Raw genomic sequence first — 21,855 nt, 5'->3', positions numbered from 1 at the left:
AATTACATTTAAACAATTTCCCTGATCTGTATTATGTTGAAAAAGATTGGATTTGTATTTTCTATGTATGAGGATCATGATTTTTAACCAACAGATACTTGGAATAATTAATTATTTATGATCCTTTAGTATTGGATTGCTTAGATAGAACCTTAATGAGATCACAGTATCTTTTAAGCATGATGGATATGATGGTTTTTCTCAATATAATTTCTTCCATATAAAGATTAGATGTTATCAGGGCAAGAAGCCAGAAAATAAACAATTGGTAACACAATTTCTAGAACAACAGAGGACAGTTTTTAGATGACTAATATTAAATTAAGGAGTTAAGTCTGTTTTATATAATGTTCTATTATTTAAATTATGATGATATTAACCAAATCATATTTTTGTTCCCTAGCTTGTGAACTGAGGAGATCTGAAATGATTCTCTTTCCATAGCATTCCAGCCTTGCATAAATGTTTGTGCTTGTGTTTGTACATCTCCTCACTTGTATATTTGTTTGCATCCCTCCCAAACTATGTTCCTTCTTTTTCATTTTTTTTAAATGTGCACATTCCTCTGCCATCTATATTTATCTAATTGCATTACAAAGTAAAGAACAGTGTTTACAAACTGGTAACTATGAAATGTTTGCATGGTAAATAAGATGAAATGTTGGTTTAGGACATTAATTGGGCATTTCTAGTTGAATGGGTTTGCATTTAAATAATCTTGTACTTGATGTTAATAATTACCTCCTAGATTTGGTGTAACAAATTTTTTTAAAAAAGTTTTTGGTCTACAAAAGCAATTTCTAGCCCATGCATTTTCATCTGCCCATTCTGTACTTTTTAACAGTTTTGTGGTGATATGACTGCAATCAACAATCAGATGTTATTCCAGAGAAATATTATCTTAAAGCTTTAGGTCATATTTGAATTTTTACTAAAATTTCTAATTTCTGATAGTGAAATACTTTTAAAAATAAGGCTAATTTTTTTTCAGACTTCAGGCAAGTCCATTCTCATTTATCTTGCTCATTTGATAAAACAAACATTAGAAGACTAATTCCTGTTTCTGAGGCTAAAGTGAAGAACTACAATAAAAAAAAAAAAGAAAGAAAAGATGCTTAATTGACAGTAGAAGCTACAAGGACTTTAAATAGTCATTGAATGAATGACCAATTCTTATTGATATGATCTGAGATTCATGAGTTGGGATGGTGATATGTGTTTCATGGATATATTTTCAGTGATATCCTAATATCTGCTAATGCCATAATGGTTTAAAGTAGGGAGACCATAGAGCAAACAAGTGTTAGCAGAGGGAGGAAAAATAGGAATACAGGAAAATTAAACACCACTTAATGTTTTTCTTATTCATGTGTGCCTTTTGATTATTGCTGTATCAGGCATGGAGTGTTTCACCAGAGCAGAAGCTGACATCGTGCTACTGGTAGATGGTTCTTGGAGTATTGGTCGGGCTAATTTTAAAACTGTCAGGAGTTTCATTTCACGTATTGTTGAAGTCTTCGAGATTGGCCCCAAAAGAGTACAAATTGGTAGGCTCTGCTAATATTAAAGACTTTTAAACATTTGTTTTTATGCTCTTTTCAAAAACTAATGATAATTGCATTATTTAAGCCCTTGCTCAGTATAGTGGGGATCCCAGAACAGAATGGCAGTTAAATGCTCATAAAGACAGAAAAAGTCTATTGGAGGCAGTGGCCAACTTACCATACAAGGGAGGCAATACATTGACAGGTAAATTCTGAGCTTTTGTTATTCTTTAAGCTTTTTTTTTTAAAAAAGATATATTTATGTAATAATCACTATATATCTTTTTTCAAATCACATCAGGGATGGCTTTGAATTTTATTTGGCAAAATAACTTTAGGCCACAGGCTGGCATGAGACCTAGAGCTCGCAAAATTGGTGTTCTCATCACTGATGGGAAATCACAGGATGATGTAGAAGCACCTTCAAAGAGACTAAAGGATGGAGGAGTGGAACTTTTTGCTATTGGTGAGTACCAGAAAGAATGGTAGCAACCCAGTGCTCTTAAAATTTCAAGGATTTATGATTTTGTGAGTGTAATGTCTGGGCTAGCTTTCTGGAGGATCTCTGGATGGGCCTTGGTCTTTAGGTGGAGAAGAGATGAAGGCAGGAGGGCCACCATGAGGCTAGTCAAAAATGTAGTCCTCTGTCTGGAGTCTGGAGCCTTCTCTGTGTCTGTGTCTGAGAGAGTCTCTGTATCTGTGTCTGAGACTTAAAGTTCCCAACCCTCTCAGCCCTTAAATACCTCAGTATGATTACATCATTACAACAACTGAGCATGTGCTAACTGTCCATTACATCACCATCACATTAAGTATATGTTTAACTAGAGAACCGTTATCTCATCAATCACACTGAATAGATGCTTAACTATAAGCATCCTTGCTGTCCTTGATTCAAGTATACCTTTTCAGAGTTCCTGCCCTCTACATGTGAACAAAGCTAATCCATCCACTGACATAATGAAGCCCTTTTATATATCTGCTAGATGATCTTTGCAGGTCACTGTAGCCAAAAACATTCATGAGTTGGTGATAATTTTCTGGTGAGGAACTTCTCTGAATTTTTGGTCCATCTTGGGCTTCTATTTGAAGTCTTTACAACTTAGTAGGGCCTGAAAGAGTCTGTGTTTTGCTGGCATAATCTTTACACAACATTGAAATATTGTGGAAAAGGAGAAAGGAAAGGGGGAAAAAACCAGTTATATATAGTACTTGCACTGTCCCAGACATTGTACTAAGTGCTTTGTAAGTATTATTTTATTTGATCCTCATAACATGCTGTTATTCCTATTTTACAATTGAGGAAACTGAGGCAAAAAGAAGGTAAATGATTTCCCAAGGACCATGTACATAGTAAGTGTCTGAGGCCACATTCAATCATACCTTTCTGACTCCAGGCCCAGTTCACTGTGTCACAAATCTGTCTCTAATTGGAATAGACCTTTATGATGTAAGTGGAAATACAAATGCTTTTTGGCTTTAAAAACACCCACACATAAAGATAACATTTTGCCAGTGTTTAGCATATATTAGTTTCCCAGATAGAATGGAAGTTCCTTGATTAACATTCTATTCTGTTTTACTTTTGGTTTTGTATCTTCAGTGTTTATCTTATTGAGTTCCTAAAATACAGCAAGTGCTCAATAAATGCTGGTTGAGACATAAGGCAGGAGACATGATTTTAGATCTTTATATATGCAGTCAACTTTGTCTATTAACCAATTTGAACTTTTCAATTTGTCCAGAAAAAATTTTACATCATTAAAAAGGACAACAGTACTATAAATATTAGGCATTTACTATTACCAAAATTTGGAAAATATCCTGTTAAGATTTCCTTTCTCATTTCTTCTCTTCCTTCTCCTCCCAATTCCAGTAATCAAATTACCACTTGATTTCTGAAAAGGGCAAAATCTCAAGTTAATTGATTTCCTCATGGCTTAGTTTAAAATCTCTGTGATTATCTATTTATCTTTGTTCCTTAACCCATCTCCCCCTTTCCCCCCAACAATATGCACAGTCTTTCCCATTAAAAAGTAAGCTCTTTGAGGGCAGGGACTATTTTACTTTTTGTAATTGTATCTGCAATCCTTAGCACAGTTCCGCCTGCATAGAAAACACTAACTGCTTTTTAATTCATTAATTTTTCCATCATTCATTCATTTTATTCATTCATTTAATGACTTTAGTTAGTTATTGATTTGTCTTAGGCATTACTTTTTGTTCTTAGAAGTACTTAACTTTTAGAATACCTTCCTTTTTTCAAGTTCTTTTGATATCTTATCATGATTCATAGTTTTATAATTATTAGATAGTCTTTTTAAAGTAAAATCACATATACATATATTTGTGTTGTCATGCATTGGAACATTGGAATATTGCTTCTAATATATTTTGTTAAATTATATGTTAAAACTTTATTAAACATTTCTGATCAATGTTGCTAATTTGTATTTTTTTAATAAAGGTATTAAAAATGCAGATGAGACTGAATTAAAGATGATTGCAACTGACCCAGATGATACTCATGCCTATAATGTGGCTGACTTTGACTCACTTTCTAGGATTGTGGATGACCTCACTGTTAACTTGTGCAATAGTGTCAAAGGTCCAGGTATGCTATTATTATAACTATCACCTTATTCATCATTAATCAACTTTCAATGTTTTTTTTTTTTAACTTAACTGAATATAATTTTAATTAAAATTTATTCCCATGCCTGTGCTTCTTCAAAATTTCTATGGATTTCTTTAATATCTAATGAGTGATTCTTTTCCTTCCAAAGTACTTGTTCACTGGCAATGACCATTTTGAAGAGATATTTTTTTTTTTTACTTCACACTTTCAGTTTAGGTATTCTCAGTATACTTTACCCTTATTCTTTTATTTTGGTCAGGATATAAATCTCTTTCCTGGATTAGAGCCTGAAGATTGTGTCACACTAATTATTACATAGATATAGATAAGTAGCCAAATGTTCTTAACTTTATTCTCATCTCACCTCCATCCCAATAAGCTGTTTTCCATAACTGAATAATGTTGATAAATATTTCAATACTTTAGAAATTTGCAACTTCACTCACAATGGTATTCCCATCAGTGCTCTAAATCTTGATCATTTTATAACTTTCTCAATCACCTTGGAATGTTTCCGTGGACTAAAAATTTATGACTCCATATCTAATGTGGTGATAAGCTTCTATGAACTTATCTAGGCTAGTCTTTGGACAATATAAAGTATCAAATTGTCAGGACTATACCTATGGTATTTCTTGGAAGAAACTGGCAGAGCTTGTGTCTTGCTGGTCTAGCCTTTGAGAATGTAGGATGACCACTATTATTCTGAAGCATCAGGATAGGACTTTAGTGGAGTAAGTTAATAAAAGGATTAAAATCATGATTATTTTAGAGCTTAGAATAATTCCTTTTTGAATTGTTATAGAAAATTGTAAGGATTATTCTTTATATGTTTATACTAGTCATGAGGAAATTGGAATGAGAGGCCAGCAAGGACACTAGTGAACATGATTCAGCTATTTTGGGTTTGGGGAATATATTTGTATGAATTTTTCTTTTTGAATTTCTGACCAATCCTTTAAAGACTTTCTTTTGGGATTTAGCCAACTGATTATACTTTTTTTCTGGAGAAATAGGCCATCTGTATAGTTAGCATTTGCAAGTTTCTAGTTCTCAACATTTGTTTAGAAATTTGTAGTTTTATTCCCTTGGAGAGAACTTAGAATAGATGAAAGCATCTTTTATCTATTTTCTTTTCTGTTTTATCAACCATAAAATCATTGTATTTATGCCAGTTTCCCAGACCATAAAACTGCTTGATAATTTTGTAGACTTGATTATTACCCAAGTATAATAAAGGTTAAAGAATTAAAAATGAAATTTTTTTCTTTTATCAAGTTTTGGCTTGCAAACAACTCAAAAGATAGTGGTTGCATTATATTTTGAATTTACTAGATTAATTTCTTTATTTTCAAGCTTTAATTTGAGTGTTTTTTCATCTTTACATGTTTTCCCCCTACCACTGAATTTTTCCAATTACATGTAGAGATAGTTTTCAGCAATCATTTTAATAAGATTTTAAGTTCCAAATTCCTCCTTACAACCTTCTCCCTCCCTCAAAAGGCATGCAATTTGACATAAATTATACATGTCAGAACAAAAGGAAAAAATGAGAAAGAAAAGTGAAAATTATTTGCTTTGATGTGCATTCAGACTCCACAGTTCTTTCTCTGAGTATGGATAGCATTTTCCACCATGAGTCTTTTGGAATTGTCCTAGATCATTCTATATATGTATATATCAATAGATCATTGCACAGTGTTGTTGTTACTGTATACAGTGTTCTCCTTGTTCTGCTTACTTTACTCAATATGAGTCCATGCTCCAGGTTTTCCTAAAACCTTCCTGTTCACCATTTCTTATAGCACAATAATATTCCATTACATTCATATACCACAACTTGTTCAGCCATTCCCCAATTTATGGCCGTCTCCTTAATTTCCAATTCTTTGCCATTTTAATTGCATTTGAAAAAGGATTTCATGTTCCAGAAAAGAATTGCTTCCAATTCTATATATGTCACTTTTATTATATAAGTATCATAAAATATCACTTCAAAGCAATAGCCTAGGGTCACCCTGTCTATTCCGTGGCATAAAAATATTATTGTAAACCTACAGAGACATATCCAGAGGATTTTAATTAGAAAAGTTCAAATTAAATTAAGAAACACTGTTAAAAATTCCAAATCCCATGGAATAAAATGAATGATTTTTAGAAAAACTGTCCCTAGATGAATCATCATAGTTTTATTTTCATGAAAGCTACTTAATATGTAAAAAGGGTTGCTTAGAATTCTTCTGATAACAAAAGTTTATACTTATATAATACTTAGGATTGAAATGCTTTGTATTACTTATCTCATTTGATCCTTTGAGAAGTGTATAGTGTGATTTTCTTATAGCTAATAATATATGGGGGAGAAAACTCAGGCCTAGAGAGATTAAGGGACTTACTAAGATTTAACAGTTAATTAGTGATAGTTAAGGATGTGAATTTAGGTCTTCTGAATCTGAGTGTGTTGCTTTTCCTATTCTGTCACATTGCCTGGTAAATAGTAGGATTTTTTATTCTAATTTTAATCTTTTTCATATTGATTAATTGATGAACTTTTAAAATATTTTATTTCCCTTGCATAGGAGACTTGGAAGCACCTTCCAATCTAGTTATATCTGAGAGAACCCATCGTTCCTTTAGAGTGAGCTGGACACCCCCATCGGACAGTGTAGACAGATACAAGGTGGAATACTATCCAGTTTCTGGAGGGAAACGCCAAGAAGTGAGTAAATAATACCTCTTTCTCCCTCTGCCAACCCTTACTGTTTTCACAAGTTCCTCAATACAGAATATCAAATGAGGAGTCAGCATTCATTGTGAGAGGCTAAGACCAAGTTTCTGTTACAGCACATAGTATGCCTATGCTGCTTAATCCTGTATAATTATGCTCTTACTCTTGATTGCCATTAAAGTTGAAATAATATTTGCTAAGACTCTTGTGGTCCTTAAATATGGCGTGGTAGTGGTATGATATTGTTACTTTCTGAATAGATGGCATATTTATTCTTGCCATTACTCTCTGCTTCCTTGCTGACCTAATAATTTTTGAAACAACAAAAATTCTTCAAAATAAATTCTAAGCCTGTATAGCAGGGGTGATTAGGAGAACTCTAGCTCAATTTAATGAATCTCTCCTGTCCATTGCCCTTGGTATTTTCTAATCTGAAATTCTAGGAGAAATGAAGAAATGAGAATGTACCATTTGTGACTTTTATCATTGTTTATTTTACCCTTTCCACTTAGTTTTATGTGAGTCGCCTGGAAACTAGTACGGTGCTTAAGGATCTAAAGCCTGAAACAGAATATGTAGTTAATGTGTATTCTGTAGTGGAAGATGAAAATAGTGAACCCCTGAAGGGCACTGAAACAACCTGTAAGTATTCATGTTATTTGTCCATTTGGTGCTACATCTACTTATTGATCTCTCTAGAATAATCTTTGCTGTTATTTATTTATTTATTTCTGTCTTTTTCCTCCCACTGTGCCTGCTACATCCCCTTCCAGGGTCTTGGTGATTCTAGTCTTCACCCAATAGCAAGATTTTATATTCTTTAATTCTATCACCAACTTCCTTTCTCCAGAGAGTTATTTTATCAGGTCCAGAAAGCTCTTAGGCAGGGCTATACAAGGTCATATATAGTGAGGGTGAGACAGAGATGGGAGTAAAATCTAGATCTCTATTTTGAGTTCTTTTTTCCTTTTTGCAACACTATGCTGTTATTACTGACACAATTATCCATGCAGGTTCATATTCTTTTAAATTTAATTTTTCCCATGTTACATGTAAAAACAATTTTAAATATTTGTTTTTTTTTAATTTTTGAGTTCCAAATTATCTCCCTCCCTTCTTCTCCTTCCCCACTCATTGAGAAGGTAAGTGGTTTGACGTAGGTTATATATGTGTAGTCACGTAAAACATTTTTGCAAGTTAGTCATATTATGAAAGAAAATACAGATAAAATAACTCCAAGAAAACAAAGAAAGTAAAGAAAAAGTATGTTTCAATATGTATTCAAACTTGATCATTTTTTTCTTTGGAGATGGATAGCATTTTTCATCATAAATCCTTCAGAATTGTTTTTGTATCGCTGTATTGCTTATAATAGCTAAGTCATTCATAGCTGATCATCATGCAATATTGCTATTATTGTATATAATAGTCTCTTGGTTCTGTTCATTTTACATTGTATCAACTTATATCAGTCTTTGCGGGTTTTTCCAAGATTATTCTGCTCATCATTTCTTATAGCACAATAGTATTCTATTCATATACTATCACTTGTTCAGAATTCCCCAGTTAATATACTTCCCTAAGTTTCAGATTCATATTCTTAATACAGATTTTAAATAGTTTACAAACATGCTTTTATATACATACATATATACACACATATGTATACATATACATGAATATAAATACTTATACATATATACATACATATGAAATAGATTAAGAAACATAAGTTAATATAAGACTAGAATGAATGAAAGTAACTTGTTTGATGAATGATTTTATGTTTTGGTAGTGCCAGTCCCTGTTGTTTCCCTGAATATTTTTGATGTTGGACCAACTAACATGCGGGTGCAATGGCAGTCAGTTGGTGGAGCTACTGGTTACTTGTTGTCCTATGTAGCTGTCAATGCTACAGGGCCCACAAATCCCAAAGAGGTAGGGATGTTTGTTCTCTTGATAAATTAAAAAAAAATTGCAATTTAAAATATATAATCCTTTGAATTTGTTGTCCATAGCATAGTTTAAAACTATTGAATGTATTGTGGAACTGCTTTTTAAATTAAATTGATAAACTCAATGATATGAAGGAAGGTGCTGTGAATTTCAGAGTTAAATTACCAGTTTTTGTTTGGCTTCTTTCTTCTATTTAACTTTCTGCTTGGACTTCAGATTACATTCTATCTTTATATCCATATGTGCATAATGTGTACATCTGTGTCCATTTCCATATCTACATCAGCATCTGTGTCTATCTGTATTTGTATTTATATTTATTTCTATGTCAATATAGATACCTGTTGGACCATCAGTGACAGATATGCAGCTGGTTGATCTCATCCCCAATACTGAATATACTGTAACTATCAAAGCAACATTGTATGATCTCACCAGTGATCCAGTCACTGCCCGGGAAGTAACTTGTAGGTGTTTATGCTCTCCCTCCCCCCCCCCCTCCTCCTGATAATCATTATTTAAAAATTTCCATGATGTTCAAAGTTTCAGATTTTGTTTGATGATTCTGTGCTGTACCCATTCTATCAAAGCAGTGTCACCATTATACTTCCAGTTTCACAGTTTTATAATATTGATTATTCTCAACTCCTCAATCTTTGTTGCCTCATTTAATCAATTAATTGTCTAATCAAAGATAAACACATCTTTCCACCACATCTTTCATCCAATTCCTCTTTATTAATTAAACTATCATTATAGTTCAGGTCCTCATCATCTATTGTCTAGATTATTTCAACAGTCTCCTAACTGCCTCAATTGTCTCTCTGCTTCATTACATCTTCTACACTACTGCCAAAGTAATTTTCTTTAGATGTAAATCTGATTGTGTAACTTCTCTACTCAATAAATCTCCTATTGCTTCTAGAATCAAAAACAACTCTTCTGTTTAGCTTTTAACTCAACTATTAAGCAAGAGTGAACTTGGGGTACATTCTCTGTGTACATAGCCTCAAGAAGGAGAAAATGAGATTGGAGAGTCATAAATTGGGTTGAGAAATGAAGGAGAATTGAGTAGGACTGACCAACACAGGGTAAACAAATGTGTTATGAGCCAGTTGACTTAAGGAAGCTGACAGATACTAAACTGGGAGGTTTGGAGAAAGATAAACACATGAAAGCATGGGGTAAGGAAGAGAGATGCAGAGATAGAAATTTTGGAAGAAGGACAGGGAAACAAACAAAAAAGATAAACAAAGGGAGACAGAAATATTGGGAAACAGGAGGGGAAGGATGTGTTTATATTACAGAAATAAAATAGACCTTTTTGGATAATTTTTTTTCCTATGGTGTTCTGAAAGTATAGGTTTGGTATACTTTGCCTGATATATTAAGACTAATTTATGGTTTATTTTTCCCATATTGGCTACTATAAATTTCTTGGATGCTTACTGGGTGCTTAATATTTTGGCCCATTCTCACTTCCATTCTCTTAAAAGTCAATAGAAAAATAGCATTCTTATGGAATCAGGAGTGTTTTCATTTCTGCTGGAATAGATGTCAGTATCTGATAAAGGAATATAAATTTAAGTATAAAAAGAAAAGAGATAGATGTGTCAACAAAAAGCTTCCTATTTAAATAATAAAGCCAAATCACATGAAGAAAAGCTAAAAATAAATCAAAAGCGAAAGCAATAATTTTGACAATTTGGATTACACTTTTAGATGATATAAAAAATGACCCACAGAAGGTAGAGTCTGGTAATTCTGTTTGATTTCAAAGCCCGTTTTTTTTCCCTTTGAGTACTGTGATGATCCTGTGTATACTTACTCATCCTTTATTGTAAATTGTAGAGAAGGTACTGATTGCTTTGGTAGATGCAATCCCCTCTGATAGGAGTGTCTTATGCCAATATGACTCATAAATAGATATACTTAGCTGCATATGTTAATATAGGGGCATCTATAAATGCATAGTCTTTTCAAGTTTTTTCTTAAATTATTTAGTGAAAATTTAATAATGAATAAATAATAAATAAAATTTTATAGTATTATAAGGTATGTAAAGAACTATAAAGAGATTATCTCCTTTGATCCTTACACCAGCTAGGTGAGATAGGCAACATAAATATTAAAACTCTCATTTTGTAGATGAGAAAACAAAGAGAATTCTCCAGAGAGAAAGAGCTGGTAAACATTGGAAATTGGATTTAATTCTAAATACGGTCATTTTATTCACTGCCATATTGGATCTCAGTATTCCAAACAAAATCTATGGTTATATCTGAACTTAATGTTTTGTATTTCTGCAGTACCTTTACCTCGTCCTAGAGGTTTGAAACTCACAGATGTTACCCATAGCAGTATGAATGTCATCTGGGATCCTGCTCCTGGCAAAGTACGAAAATATATTGTCAGGTATAAAACAGAGGAAGATGATGATGTAAAAGAGGTAGGTTAGACATGAAGAAGGTTTTGAAAATTGTTGCTCTTTTTAGCAATTGATTAAATAAATGTTGTGCTAAGATAGCTTTTGGACACTTGCTGTTCATTATAAGATAGTATTGAAAATATGGATCACGAACTCCTGTTAGAAGTGGCTAATTTTTTTTCTTTTGTTTTGTGCGTAGGGTTATATTAATGAAACTCATTTTGAAAATATGTATTAAGTGCTGTTGACATAATTATAATTCTTATTTTAAAGGAGAACACAAGCAACACATCACTAACTATATTATTGCCTATTTTAGAGTTCTTCAATAATCCCTCTAAGCCTCTTCATCAGTTTCTTCTCTAAGCAGATGCTTATTGTCTTTGGAACAAAAATTCTTAGTTATATCACTAGTCCTGCGTCTTGTATGAGTTTCAAAGCTTCAGTGTTAGCCACAAGAAACTTCTGGGAGTCCAAGTGACTAGAAAAAATTGTAGGTATCTTTACTTAGTGATACCTATTAGAGTCAAAATAGCAATTTAAGCATTCATAGAGAGAGTAAAGTGATGCCTTTTTACATTAGATTTGCTATCTGACTACCATAAGTATCATATAGAAGGAGACTTGGTTTGAGAACCAGAAAATGAGTATTCTTTTGACTGACATTAGCTAGTTGTGTAAACATTGGTTAAGTCACTTATTTTCTTTATATTTCATCTTTGTCCTTCATAGAATGAGGACAAGTCTTAACTTATACAAAAGGCTTGATGTGAAGGTCAAACAAAATACTATATATAAAAGCAATCTAAAAAAAAGAACAAAATTATTTATAAGCAAGATATATATATTTTTGTAAATGAAAAATTATTAATTGGCTTACACTTAGAAGGGATTCATGATCCACAAGGATTGTACAACTTTGTGATGATATCATCCTCTGAAGTCAAATCAAGCCAACAAACATATATTAGCTATTTATTATGTACAGAGTACTATATTAAGTTCAGGGGATACAGAGAAAGTCAAAATGTATCCTCAAGGAGTACACAATCTAATGACTGAGACAACGTAACAACAACTATATAAAAATGATATCAATAAGACTATTTCAGAGGCAAGACTCTAAGATTAAAGGTGACTGGGAAAGACTTCTTAGGAAAGGTAGTATTTTAGCTGAGATCTGAGGAAAACCAGAGAAATCAGAAGGCAAAGATGATGATGAGGGGAATTTTGAATATAGGAGAAAGCCAATACAGATGTCTATAGTACGGAGATACACTGTCTTGCATGAGAAATTAAAGAGCTTACCACCTTATTTATCACTTTGTCAACTTTCAATGCTCCTTTCTCTGCCTTAACTGAGAGTGATTTCAAAGAAACTTTGCCTCAAGTCTGATAATTGTTAATCTTTTCTGATATCATAATACCATTATTCTAATATGTCCTGGGACAATTATATAATTAGAACCAACATTCTTTTAAAAAAAATCTACTCCTGTTTTTATTATAGGTGGAAGTAGATAGATCAAGGACAAAGACCTCTCTTGGTGATCTGATTTCACAAACACTCTATGAAGTCAATGTTGTAGCAGTGTATGATGAAGGAGAATCTCCTCCAGTGACTGCTCAAGCAACTACACGTAAGATGAGATATTTTATTTCCTTTTAGACTATTGGAAAAAGAGTGCATGAATAATTCATATAAGTAAACTATGTGAAAGCAATTTATATTAAATTGAATATATGTGACAGCTATTTCATATAGCTATTTTTCTCCTAGTTATTTTGAAAAAAATTTTTAAACCTGGAAATTTCAATATAAAACTATGAATACTGGCTGAATGCTTTGTGCTTAATAATTAAGTATTACTAATCTGTGTAGTTTTATAATTATTTATTTAGTAATTAGTAATTAAGAGTAGGTAGGTTGCACAGCAGATAGAGCTCTGGAGTCAGAAAAAGTCATCTTTATGTGTTCAAATTTGGCCTCAGACACTAATTAACTATGTGATCCTGGGCAAGTCACTTAACCCTGTTTACCTCATTTGTAAAACTAGTGGAGAAGGAAATGGCAAACCACTCCAGCATCAATGCCAAGATACACCCATATGTGGTTTGGATATAACTGAAATGAATGAACAGCAAAAATAGTAATTAATTAATGTTATCTGTGGCTGAAATATTAGGAACCAGTTCTGAGCACTAAATTTTAGGAACAGCATTGATAAGCTGGAGAGGAAAATAACTAAGATGGTGAAAGATCATGTCACGTGGGTCAGTTGAAGAAACTGGAGAAGTTTAACTTAATGAAGAGATAGTACTTGGTAAGGACAGGATAGTAATTTTTTTACATATTTGAAGGGCTATCATTATGTGGAATAGATTTGTCTTTCTTGGTTATACAGGAGAAAATAAGGAGCAAAGGTATAGAAATTATAAAGAGGAAAATTTAGACTTGGTATAAAGAAATAATTCATATCAGTGAATGATGTTGAAAAGCAGAACAGGCTGCCTTGTAAGATTATAAGCTCCTTCCTGGTCTTCTTCAGAGAAAGGATGAATAACCAATTATAAGGTACATTGTAGAGGTGACTCTTGTTTGGATATGGATTGAACTGATTTTTTTTTAACCCTTTTAATTTAGAGATTTTTGAAAAATCTGTGATGATAAGAAAATGTTGATGTGGTTGCAATCTACCTTTAGTGGATGAAGTATCACCCTGGAAAGATCATAAAGATTCATTAAAGTATTGAAATACTATGGGGAAAATATGATTTTAAAATATCATAATAATTTAGAGCCTTAATAGCAATTAATTAGTTTTTGTAATTGTATTTGTTACAGTGTTGTTCTTTATTTTGATCAGACAGAAGTTTGGTGGTCCTTTATCTCAAATGGAGTTTTTTATTTGAATTATTAGAGACTTTTTTTGGTGGTTTTTAGACATTGTGTAATTTTCATTTGTTGCTAAGTTAGAGAGATTGATGGAAAATTAAAAGAAAGTTCAAGGAATCTTCCAGATGTCCATAATTATTTTAACAGGAATCTTAGTATGGTAGCTAATAAAATGTAGTTGCTGTTAGTTGAGCTCTCAGCTGTCTTTATACCTCCTAGCTTTGTTATCTGTAGCCTAGTTTATATGCAGTATATTTTATTTAACTTTTTGTTTAAAGTTAGATATCAATTAAAAAACTTAATTGTGCATTCAAATTTCATTATTATTATATGACATCCTTTCTCTATGCAAATTTCTGGATAAAATATGTGTTGAATTTTTGGTATTGGGAACAGTATAACAGTCTACCCATTGGTAGATCAAATTGAGTTAAGTTCAGTTTTCCTTTCTAAAAACAAGATGTTCTGTGGTTGTGATGTATGCATTCATTATCTCAGCTGACATTTATATGACTTTTTAAAATTTAAAAACAATATTTACACAGTTGAGTCTTGCACTGAACCTCTGAGGTAGGTGCTACAGATATTACCCCTTTTTCACATGAAAAAACAAGTCTCAGAGAGGTGAAATAGTTTGCCAATGGACACATGCTAATAAGTGTCATAGGCAGAATTCTTGCTTAGTTTTTTTTTTTTTTGCCTCCAATTCAATCTAATATCCACTATGTCAATAGGCTTTATTATTATTTAGCCTTCATTTTAAAGTAGTGAAACAATGTTTGTTTACGTTTTGGAATTGGAAGCATGATTTCTGAAGACCATAAGCAAAACTCCTATCCTTTATATTATCATCTTAAAAAATTAAATTGTGATATATGTTCATGTCTTTTTCATTAAGCAAAATAAGAACATAATGTAGACTAATAAAACATTATTAGATTTGATCATTCTAAATTATGATGGGGCTGAGAAGAATTTTATAAAATTGTTGCATTAAAAGTTCATTGTGATGGTTGATAGATGTACACATATGTACAAATAATTATATCTCTTAGTTATGCATAGGTTTGTTTGATGGTTATGGGTTTGATGGGTAGTTCAACTGAACAATCATTTGGTGATATCCATTGGAAATTTAAAAAAAATATGTTGTGTTTAGTCTGAGGAATAGGAAATTAGATTCATGGTTTCATTGACATAGAGAATTCCTGGATGAAGAAACTCCCCCTGCCAATTCATGTTGGCACCTCTCAATGATTTATAATCTTGAGAGTTGCCTAGATCCCCAAGAGTTGAAGTGACTTGCCAAAGTCACACAATCAAATATATGTCAGAGGTGAAACTTTTCCTAACTCTGAGGCTAGTTTTCCATTTAGTAGACCAAATTATTTCTTAAATTGCAGGCCATATTAAAAAATACCCTGGTCTCTCCTTCCAATAGGTCCTGTTCCTGCACCAATTAATCTGAGGCTTACAGAAGTTACGCCAGATAGTTTCAGAGGAACATGGGATCATGGAGCTTCAGATGTATCTCTCTATAGAGTGACATGGTCACCTTATGGAGCCACAGAAAAAATGGAGGTAGGACTGACTGGTATTTCTTATTAGCTTGGATCACATTTTGCCTTGTTTTGAAAGGTAACATAATAACTCTTGTCAGCCTAATGTTTTTCCTAACTATGGGGATTTGAGAACTATTGCATGAGAGAGATGAATCTGGCCAAATATTTTCAAGAACCTGTCACTGAGTATATGGTTCACTAATTTTAACATTATGGCTGAATTTTGTTTTTGTTTTTTCTTTTCTCTTAAGACTATTTTAAATGGTGATGAAAATACTCTGGTTTTTGAAAATCTGAATCCAAACACCCTCTATGAAGTTTCAGTTACTGCTATTTATCCTGATGAATCAGAAAGTGATGACCTTACTAGCAGTGAGAGGACATGTAAGCTTGAGTTTTTTAAATGGGATTTGTTTTCATATTCTTCATTATTAGAGTTCAAGATACATATGTAATATTTTCCAAATACTTGTTTTCTCTCTAGTGCCTGAAATACCTGTAACAACTCTAGGTAAGAATTTGAGTTTCTATAATTTCCATCATTTAAAAAATCAAAATGACAACAGAATCATTTATTTAAGTCAATCTTCCTTTATTTTAATATCAATTGGCTTTGAATGGGGGTTCTTCTTAATGGGTTACTCTTGGAAAGAGTGAAGTTTATTGATGAATTACTTGTTACTCCCTAATTACACTTACTTGTTGATAGGAAACCAAGCCAAATTTCAATCTACAGTAAAAGCTTCCACTGATTTCTCTGTGTCTGTGTCTGTTTGTGTGTGTATGTGCACGTGTATACACATGTGTACATGTAGAGGTGCAGAAAGTGGGATGGTAGAGTGCATATATTTTTTATGGGAGGGTTAAATTGTGCTTTTGAATAATCTGCTGTGGGCATTAATGACTTTGTTTTCAGCTCCAAAAAGTGGTCCACGAAATCTTCAGGTATATAATGCAACATCCAAAAGTTTGACTGTTAAGTGGGATCCTGCAAGTGGACGTGTGCAGAAATACAGAATCACTTACCAGCCTTCCACAGGGGATGGGCCTGAACAAACGGTAATTAACTTGACAAAGACTTTCATTTGGGGCATTTTATCTTCCTTCTTTGCACTGAAATTTATGAGTTACAATCCTTGGCCAGATGTTTGAACTATTTTGCTTAGTAAATTGTCTTGTATAATGAAATCATTAGATGTTTTCATGACAGATTATAGTTTTCTTCCATGATGTCAGCTAGAAATTAGAAGACAAACCTCAACATATCCAAATTACCTGAAGCAATATCTTTTAGATCTATTACCTATGAATCTATTTAAATATTTTAAAATTTATTTTAGCATTTGGAATCTTTTTTTTCTTTTTAAAATAAAATGGGGAGTTGAACTCAATGGTTTCTGAGGTTTCTTTTAGCTCAAGAGATAAAACCTTATAATTCTATGTTTTCAGTATGTAAAATCCATGGATTTCGAGTCCCACAATTACTGATCTCTTATGTGAAGTACAATTCATTTTATGTATCCCATTTGTTTCTCTGATATTTCAAGAGTTGTATTCTCATTTTAGCATTCTAAAATATGTTGAACAATCCTATGATTATCTTATGTCACATTTGTACAATATTTTAGGGCTTACAATTTCAACCTTTTGAGTTAGATATTTTAGATATTAGTTTTCTTATTTTACATATGAAGAAACTGAAGCTCACAGAGATTAAATTAGTTGGCCCATATCAAAATCTAATATGTGATAGATCTCAGATTTTAGCTCTTATCATCCAAGTACAGTACTTTTTCTACTTAAACATTTTAAAGATTTTATGTATTGATCATATTCTTTCAGTCTTTTTTTGGTGTTGTAAACTGGAATTAAGATATAAATTTATATGGTCAGAGACTTAGGAACTTTTGATATTATCAACTTCAATCCCCTCATTTTGTATATGAGAATCTTGAGAACCAGGAAAAAGTGACTTGGCTAAATTCATTCAATTCAGTGCCTGAGCAAGGATGAAAAATTCAGATTTTTTTGATTCTAAGTTTGGTACTCCAAGTTTGTTTTTATTGCCTTCTTATCATAAAATTACATTTTCATTCTCTTGTCCATCCTCTATTCACTTACAGGCTATATATTCTACAATTATATTGGACTTTGCCTTCAGGTGTTATATTTGGATAAAATCTGGCAAACTAATTCTTTTAAGGTGTCATTAGTAATGACTTATTTAGGGATATATGTGCTTCAATTATTTGGTTACTTAAAGGCATAGATTTTTGACAGGTAGTTCTTCTATTGGTCAGTAGAGGAAGTACTTTTGATTAGGCAAATTTTCTAGGATTTACCAAATTGGATTTATTAGAAAGAAATCTATCTTGCCTGCTCATAAAACTACCTTTATTCCTTGATATTATATTTTGAGTTTTTTGTAACTATGTATTTTTAAATATGTCATGTAATTATAATGACAGTTTTCTCTAATAACATCAAAAATATGATTGATTGAAATGTGATGTTAATTTCTTTAAAAATGGATGTAATGTTTCATTGAGAGACTTATCTGAAATTTAAAATACTCCAATGGATGAGTACTAAGTTAAAAACATCTGGACTGGAAATAAAACATCCAGATGTCCAAATGCTTACTCATTGTGGGCAGCTCTCCATTTTCATGAGACTTTAATTAGCATGGCATAAACATGTGAATTCAGTAGACGTTAACAAAATGGACAAATTTTCTTTCAACAGCAAGATAACTAGATGGCCTTGAGCAATGAATAAAAAGCTAAGCTCTATAATTAGAGGAAATTGAAAGACTTCATACCAAAGACTGGTATCATGAAATTCACTATGAACTTTTTTCTAGATGTGGCCTGGCAAGTGTTAGTCACTTGGTTTACTTGGTGAAGGCTATAGATGGGGCTGGTTTTTTCCCCTAATTTTTTTTTTTTTGGAAATGCCAAGGAATTTTAAGGTTGGCTATGATGGTCTACTGAATAGAGCTCTGGGCATGGAATCAGGAAGTCATTTTCCTGAGTTCAGATCTGACCTCAGACACTTACTAGATGTATGATCCTGGGCAAGTCACTTAATCATGTTTGCCTCATTTTTCTCATCTGTAAAATGAATGGGAGAAGGAAATGGAAAAATACTCCATTATCTTTGCCAAGAAAACTCTAAATGGGGTCATGAGAAGTAAGATATGACTGAAAAATGATTGAACCAGTAACAAACAAACAAACAAAAAAAGGATTTTAACTCTTTTGCTTAATTATTTTTGTATGGTTCAGAATTACATTAAAAAAAAAATAAAACATAAGAATTAGGCCAGTCCTCAGTGGTGTAATATTTCTAACTTCATTTCATTCTCATGAATATTGAAATTAGGTGGCAGCTTAGATTATGAAAATATACCTTGAGAGACTTGGTAGTTAGCCCTGAATTATGTTTTGTCCTAGAGAAAATGAGATCACTTTTTCAGGTCATAGTTTCAAGATTGATAACTTTTCCATGTTTTGAGATCTATGTTGTACATTTTAAATAAGGTTTGCTGCTAAAATATGACAAGAACAAGATTTTAACCCTTTATCTCTGTTTGATCCAAGACCACAATAGGAGGAAGGCAAAATAGTGTGGTTCTACAAAAATTGAAACCAGATACCCCATACTCAATTACAGTCTCATCTTTATATTCTGATGGTGAAGGAGGAAGGATGACTGGCCGAGGCAAGACCAGTAAGTGAGCCCAATTATCCTATTGTTTTTTCACTGATCTTTCTTTGGAATAAAATCACATCTTTATATCAGATAGTGCTTGACTGACTTAAAGCTTATAGAACTGACTCAATGAGGGATGGTCTTTCTATTTTAAAATTTTAATTCCAAAATTGTACTTATTAAAGAGAAATATTGTTGAATTGAATAAAACATTTCTTTCATTGATTGGTTTAGTATGAACTTGTGATTTTATTAGTGTGGGGGAACTCCTAGTATAGAAACTCTGTCCACTAATGCAGATCATTAATACTTCTTTCATTTATAGTCTTAATGAAGTTGGTAATTGAAAACACAAACAACTTGCCTTAAGTCACAGAATTGTATCAGAGAAAATATTTTAAATCAGTCCTTCCTAACTCTGAAGCCGGGGTCTCTAACCATGATACCATGCTCTCCCCCGCTTTTTTGGTTAGTTTTTTTTTTTTTTTTTAAGATTAAATCTAAAACAACAACAAAGATTTCTGGTTAAAAGCACTTTGTTGGGAGAAGTAGTATTTCAAGGTAGTATGGAAAGGAATCACTGACTCTAAGTTACCAAAGGCTTGTGATTAATGTGCTTTATTGATAGAGCAAAAAGGAAACACATTCAATTTTGATTTATGCATCTTTCAGAACCTCTCAATACCGTGAAGAACCTAAGAGTTTATGATCCTTCTACCAGTACACTGAATGTTCGATGGGATCATGCTGAGGGCAATCCTCGTCAGTATAAAGTTTTCTATGCACCAACTGCAGGTGGTCCGGAAGAATTGGTATTATTCTTTTGAATCTTATTAGATTTCACAGAAATCACTTAAAACTGAGCTAAAAATTGCTCAGTATATTAAATGAAAGTGAATAGATAGTTTCTGACTCAATAGATTTTGACAAAAGAATATGTAGGTGGGAGAGGGGAGAACAGTTAATGGTATAGAGTTAGGTTATAGGCAATTATGACCCTCCTGCTCTGTTCCCCAGGAAATAACAAGACTCTCAAATGTGTTCCCCTTCAGGACACTATCATATAATGGTGTAGTGGTGGATTTCTGGGTCTTGAATTATCAGAAAAGGAAATATGTTCTATCCTTTCAATAATATTTAGGTCCCAGCTTCTTAAACTGTAGTTTGCAGCCTCATCTGGGATCTCATAACTGGATGTAAGAATTGGAAAATATAATTTATTGTCAGTAAATGTTGAATTTGTATACATATTTTATATACCTACATAATTGGAGCCACGTAAAAATATCTTGAGTGAAAAGGAGTTGTGAATGGAAAAAGTTTAAAAAGCCTGGATCTAAGTCATAGGATTTAGAGCTGGAAGCAAATTTCTAGTGAGGCCAACCCTATCATTTTACAGAGGAGCAAACCAAGTTCCACAGACATAAAAATATTTCCCCAGTTACACTAAGGGGGAAGACCAAGGTTCAAATTGAAGTTCTTAAACTTTGTTGTGAGGATCAAATGAGATGAATATTTTTAAAGCATTTAGCACAGTGCCTGGCAGAGGATAAGTGCTACATAAATGTTAAATATTAGAATTGTCCCCATCCCACATTTCCTCTTCTTTATAATGTTAATATTACCTTTCATCTCTTCTTCTCTGATTTTAGATTAACCTGAGCATCAAGTATCTGACATATTACCTGGTTTTGTTTTAGTTTTGTTTTGTACGCGCGCGCGCGCACGTGTGTGTGTGTGTGTGTGTGTGTGTGTGTGTGTGTGTGTGTGTTATATAGAATCCTTAAAGGTCATTTAGTCCAACTCTCATTTTTACAAATGAGTAAAATGATGCCCAGAATTAGGTGATCACATAAATAATAAGTAGAATGCACTCAGGTTGCGATGAAGCTTAATTCATTTAATAAGATTTTCAAGTTAAATTCTTTATAGATAGGACTGTATAGATTTCCCTATTAGTAAAGTTGAGTGCTTTATGTTTCTTTTAAATTATTAGGTAACATCTCCAGGGAACACAAATTATATGATTCTTAGGAATCTGCAACCTGATACACCTTATACAGTTACAGTAGTTCCAGTTTATACTGAAGGGGATGGTGGACGAACTTCAGACACTGGAAGAACATGTAAGCTTTTTAAAAATGTACCTGAAATAGTGCTTTTTAAAAGGCGATACCCATCTTCTTGGAATAACAAGTTGAGCACTGATAGATTACTGGCAATTTGACATATTGCTGTTTTGCTTTCTGCCTTTGAAATATGCGCTAATAAGTGTTTTATAGTGGATACTTATGAAAACACTGTAAATGGTTGAAATCTGTCTAAATTGTCATTTGATTCTGATTTTCTGATGAGCCATTTCTTGGCATTAAAGTACCACTCCCTTCTC

The 21,855-nt window shown here is 32.6% G+C and overlaps 1 protein-coding gene across 3 annotated transcripts in view; it reads left to right on the top strand.

The window, feature by feature from the left end:
* COL12A1 (collagen type XII alpha 1 chain) overlaps nt 1-21,855 on the top strand; it is a 142,152-nt gene that overhangs the window by 61,787 nt on the left and 58,510 nt on the right. For all 3 annotated transcript variants that reach the window (XM_051997277.1, XM_051997275.1, XM_051997276.1), the window contains 17 exons: nt 1,398-1,547; nt 1,630-1,749; nt 1,846-2,010; nt 4,012-4,158; nt 6,762-6,901; nt 7,423-7,552; nt 8,706-8,848; nt 9,204-9,333; nt 11,176-11,315; nt 12,805-12,934; nt 15,632-15,771; nt 16,004-16,136; nt 16,237-16,263; nt 16,669-16,811; nt 19,355-19,484; nt 20,139-20,278; nt 21,463-21,592. In XM_051997277.1, the coding sequence (XP_051853237.1) occupies nt 1,398-1,547; nt 1,630-1,749; nt 1,846-2,010; nt 4,012-4,158; nt 6,762-6,901; nt 7,423-7,552; nt 8,706-8,848; nt 9,204-9,333; nt 11,176-11,315; nt 12,805-12,934; nt 15,632-15,771; nt 16,004-16,136; nt 16,237-16,263; nt 16,669-16,811; nt 19,355-19,484; nt 20,139-20,278; nt 21,463-21,592 (2,238 nt within the window). The remainder of the gene's footprint in view (nt 1-1,397; nt 1,548-1,629; nt 1,750-1,845; nt 2,011-4,011; nt 4,159-6,761; nt 6,902-7,422; nt 7,553-8,705; nt 8,849-9,203; nt 9,334-11,175; nt 11,316-12,804; nt 12,935-15,631; nt 15,772-16,003; nt 16,137-16,236; nt 16,264-16,668; nt 16,812-19,354; nt 19,485-20,138; nt 20,279-21,462; nt 21,593-21,855) is intronic.

The sequence above is a fragment of the Antechinus flavipes genome, chromosome 4, assembly GCF_016432865.1.
Source record: "Antechinus flavipes isolate AdamAnt ecotype Samford, QLD, Australia chromosome 4, AdamAnt_v2, whole genome shotgun sequence".
Taxonomy (NCBI): Eukaryota; Metazoa; Chordata; class Mammalia; order Dasyuromorphia; family Dasyuridae; genus Antechinus; species Antechinus flavipes.
Note: the sequence above shows the minus strand (reverse complement) of the source record. Positions and strands in the feature narration are given on the sequence as shown.